At 39.9% G+C, this 5,233-nt stretch overlaps 1 protein-coding gene across 1 annotated transcript; it reads left to right on the forward strand.

The window, feature by feature from the left end:
• Positions 1 to 1,809: 1,809 nt before the first annotated feature.
• LOC310994599 (myosin light chain 4) lies at positions 1,810 to 2,483 on the forward strand (the record flags this gene model as incomplete). Its single annotated transcript, XM_083983335.1, has 1 exon — positions 1,810 to 2,483. The coding sequence occupies exon 1, from the start codon at positions 1,875 to 1,877 to the stop codon at positions 2,481 to 2,483; it is 609 nt and encodes a 202-aa protein (XP_083839461.1). The 5' UTR covers positions 1,810 to 1,874.
• Positions 2,484 to 5,233: the final 2,750 nt, after the last annotated feature.

Genomic DNA, 5,233 nt, shown 5'->3' on the forward strand with positions numbered 1-5,233 from the left:
AACCTTTTGGTGAACAAAATGACAGCAATTATTACTAGTAAGTAACTCATCCAAGAGGAGAGGATAGTGAATGAGCATGGATCTGTGTCTTTTTTTTCTTTCTTTTTTTAAATGGCCACCAGGGAACTTCCTGGAATCTTCCATAGGCCGCTGTGGTGTTTCAGTATAGATATATTCAATTTGCAAGTCCCCTTCATTTCTGTCGGGCGTAAATGTGCACATAGCCACATGCACATACACACCCAAAGACGACAAATTAGCTGTCAGTTTTACTAGCCATGTGACCTCAAAAGCAAAGGGAAGGGAGATAATGATCTTAGGCTAAGGACAATTGTACAGACACAAACATACACACATCTGCACTACACTGTCCAAGGACTTCAAGCTTTAGAGTGACGGATCAAAGGAGACTGACAGAGGGGGAGAAGGGTAAATGTGATTATCACATGACAAGCTTTAGCTGTCTTGAGCTGAATTGATAAACTGTGATGCGTGCATAAAATTAAAGTCGCCAAGAAATGCACATCTTATACATATAGAGTGTGAGTGTGTGTGTATATATATAAACCCACTCTCCAATAAATGAAATGGCTGTTTTTGTAGGTTAATTTGTCATTCACTGAGGGGAATTACAGCACAGTCATCTACATAAAGCCAAGTGACATATTGCATATTTATGAAGTTGACACATAATGGAATTGCCTTGCTTGCTTTCACCTTGTAACCCTGAATAATATACTCTACATGGAGCTGGGCATAGGAAAACAAAGACAATAGACACAGTTGAACCACACAATATGGTGTCTGTCAACTGTAATAACTGGTTGGACAATCTAATCCTGAATTTGGTGTAAAGATAGTTATGCAAGTGAATTTACCTGAATTAAGTTTTATTTCATTATACAAAAATATCGATTTACAACTGATAGCTGCAATTTTAACGTTTATGGACTTTACTGATTGACTATTCCAGAACATCAGCCTTTGATAAAGCTTTAATTAAAAGTCTCTTTAAAATCTACGAGAGCTTGCCAGGTTCCTAGATATGGTGGGATAATATAAGCTCCTCAGTGACAAGAAGGAAAAGGCAAACTATCTTTGTATCTGGGAAATGAGAAATTACCCAAATCCCTAAATGAATCATTGAGTGCTGCTGATATTGTCCAAACAAATGTATCACTAGATGAAAAGAAGGTTTGGCAGACTCTGTGTCTCTTAAAGACTATAAAGTGATAGCATGAATTCTAGTGCAGATTTAATGCATTTCCCCTAAGTCCTATCATCTTACTGTCTCAAACGAAAATGTCCCTCTCTTATTATAAAATAACTTATAATAACAAGTCCCAAAGTGTTCTCATCCCTCCGGAGACCTCTGACATAAAGAGTTAACCATTTGTGTGTTAGGTACAACAGTGACTGGGGGGACGGGGGACGGGGGGTGGGGGGGGCAGCATTGTTCCAGAAACCAGTGATTCCCAGACTTGCAGCGGTTAGTGAGCAAAGCTATTTTGGGCCCTCTCCCTCATGAGCTGATACACTGGCTGTGCTCTGATCCCTTTGTCCATCAGAGAGACAGAACATTTTCAGCCTAATGCAACTGGACCCTCGCTAATGACGGCAAATAACCCTGTCGGCTAGATGACAGCAGCTGAGAACAATACTTAATGTTGACATCACTTGCTATGGGGATCTATTTCCGTTTTCTTCCTTTTATAGTGTGCTGTTGGAAATTGCCATCTAGTTCCCTTGACAAAGCACATATAAAAGCTTTGGGAGAAGAGGCAGCCCTGTGTGCTTGGGAATCCCTTCCGATCCCCTCTGACTTTTGCTTGTTTCTCAGCGAGTACTAGCTCACCTCTGAATCCTTTAACAACATGGCACCAAAGAAGGTTGAACCAAAGAAACCTGAGCCCAAAAAGCCAGAACCTAAGAAAGATGCGGCCCCAGCTGCTAAGCCAGCGCCACCTCCAGAGCCACTGCCTCAGGCTCCTAAGGAGCCAGACTTTGACCCCAAGAGTATCACTCTTGAGTTCTCCGCTGACCAGATCGAGGAGTTCAAGGAGGCGTTTACCCTGTTTGACCGTACGCCCACTGGAGAAATGAAGATCACCTATGCCCAGTGCGGGGACGTGATGCGAGCTCTGGGCCAGAACCCCACTAATGCAGATGTTCTGAAAGTGCTTGGGAAACCACGGCCGGAGGACATGAGCAGTAAAATGGTTGACTTTGAGACCTTCTTGCCAATGCTCCAACATATCTCCCGTGCAAAAGATCAGGGCAATTTTGAGGATTTCGTGGAGGGGCTCCGGGTTTTTGACAAGGAAGGCAATGGCACCATCATGGGAGCTGAGCTGCGCCATGTGCTGGCGACACTGGGGGAGAGGATGACGGAAGACGAGGTAGACAGGCTGATGGCGGGACAGGAGGATGCCAATGGCTGCATCAACTATGCCTCCTTTGTAAAGCACATCCTCTCCGGGTGAACGGGACATTCAGCCATAAAGACTTCATTTTACCTCTGTTTACTCTGGACCTTTGTTAAACATTTGCCCATTTAAAGGTGAGCATGTCACTCAGTCTGTGACATTCAGCATAAGTTAATGTTCTATGAAGAAATATTGACCACAAGATTTGTGGTTAGTTCTCAATGAAATATAATGAAATGCCCGTGAGATAATATGGACATCCATAAGGAGAAATCCATTAATAAAGGATATATGATTACAAATTGCCTCACAAATGTCATTTCAAAATACTGTACATTTAAATTTGAAGAGAAAGTGATGACTCATGTGGGATTGCCGATAAAAGTGCTCATTTTAAATCTATTAACTTTTCACATCAACTGTGTTAATGTGATTAGGGCAAAGTATTGTTGGGACAGAGGAAAAAACACACACACACACACACAAATAGGATTTGGTTCCATCTGAAAATAGAACAGATTTGATTCTATTCTACTTTACACAAAGAGTGTTTGAATGAGCGTGCTTGTCATTGTGCTTGAGGGCCAGCTGCTGTGGATCAAGATATACTCCCACATTCTGGACACAGACACACATACATACACAGCCGCGCACACATACAGTTCACTTTGACGACAGGTGCTCCAAGGACAGTCCTCTTCATCTCTATTGGAACCAACATTTTATACCAGAATTGTCATATTCAGGGAAGTGTATAAGTTAAAGTTTAAGTCTTCAAATTTGAATTATTTATTTAGCGAATAAAAGTGTGCTCATCTTGATATTAAATGTTTATCACTTCAGCTTATTAGTACATTCACGTCTCATCTCTCTTTCTCTCTCTAACAACATTGGGTAGTAGTATTCTAAAGGGAAAAAGTCCCAGATCAGATTGCAACATCTTCAGCCTCTTTCAAAAGGCAACTGTAAGCTTTAACTCACCATAATTTTTTCACCGAGTAGGCAGCATGTATTCTGCTTGTGTGAGTTCATGTAATGGAAACGGCAGGCCATGATTTATATAAGGATTTTGTGAGAGCTGTTGGAACTCCACCACATGGACTGGTGAACTGAAAGCAGTTGAAAGCTGAAAAAAAAGCAAAAGATCTACAGAGTGGGGTTTTCATTCACAGTGGAGCTGGCAGCATTGGGAACCTGCTCACATCATGAAGAATCATTCATGTCAATACAGGGGTTTAAAAGCAGCTGGGATACAGCAACTTGAGATTCACAAATCAAAATAGAAGACACAGCATAGCTTACCTATAATATATAGCATTGATTTTGATTTTATTCGGACCTTCCTGATGCAACACTGTATCATTCAATACATCTGCAACAGCTCTATTTTATGTCTGCCATGAGGTGAATTTCAAGTTCAGGCTATAGTAGAGGTCCAACTTAGTAATTTGTAGTTGTAAAAATTCAGTTTCATAATGACTTAGTCTAAGACAAAATAAATTACTGGAGAGAACAACCCCCATTCAAGTTTCACAATAGAGATAAAACTGTTTAATATTCAATAACGTATTGATGTAGGTCAATATAAACCTATTATATATAAACCTATAGGCGAACATGCGGCAGAGTAGAACTGACCGGATCGGAGAAGTCCTAGTTATGACGGCAGTTTTAGACATGAGCAGGTAGATCCCGCATTAAAGAAACCTCTGCCAGTGCTCTTTTAAGTTTCTTTAGCGTTTCAGAAGTCTGTCCCTGAAGGGAGGATAAGATATCTGCTTTAATTTTTAATTGGGTAAACTAGCTTGTAGTCCTTATTATGTAAGTCATCATAAATAATCAATAAATCAGTATGATGTGTTTTAGTTATGTTCATCATTTTACTACATAAAACTGCAAACTGCAGCTGGAAAGAAAAAGTATATACAAAATAATTAACTAATTTTGAACTCCACAGTGAAGCAAGTGCAGAAAGTACATGCAGTGCAGTCACTGATATTAGCTGAGCTTATGTTTGTTAACTTCAATCAATATATCCTGTTATCCTTATGTAAGCTATACACTACTCACAAAAAGTTATGGATATTTGGTTTCGGGTGAAATTTATGGAAAATGTGAAAAGTTCACGCTACTACAGTGATATTATATCATGAAAGTAGAGCATTTCAGTAGAAGCATGCACTGGTTATTTCCTCATCTCAAACAATTTGTTGAAACAAAAGCCAACATCAGTGGTGGGTATACACCACAACAAAAAATGTCTCAATAACTTGTCATGTGCCCTTGAGCTTCAATTACAGCTTGACAACGACGTCTCATGCTGTTCACAGGTGGACTTCGTGTCTGCTGAGACATCCCACTCTTCTTGAAGGGCAACCAAAGGTCATTGGGGTTCTGGGTTACAGAGTTACCAGCCTTTACATGGCTGATTGATTGAACAATTGATCAATTGTTAGGTGTCGTCTTGATCTCATGATGTCAAAATGTGAACAGCATGATGAGGATGACTGTTTAAAACAGTTCTAATTGAACCAAGACATTTATTGGTTGATTTATGGTTCAAACTCCTGTTGTGAATTTTGCGGTTAAGCTCCTTGTCAGAGAACAGCAATTTGTGCAAAAATTACTGAAACATTGAACAGTTGGACATGTGCATTCAAAAGTTTAGAGAAGGTCACATTAAGTTCACCTGTGAGTAGTGTATTTTAACTTCTTTTTGTCTTTTTCTTACCAATTTCAAATTCTAATGGTGATGTTAAGTTTGTCAAGATAAGACAGTAATCCTATGGGGATAAAGCCACAAAACT

The sequence above is a fragment of the Trachurus trachurus genome (genome assembly GCF_905171665.1).
Source record: "Trachurus trachurus genome assembly, chromosome: 12".
NCBI classification, from domain to species: Eukaryota; Metazoa; Chordata; class Actinopteri; order Carangiformes; family Carangidae; genus Trachurus; species Trachurus trachurus.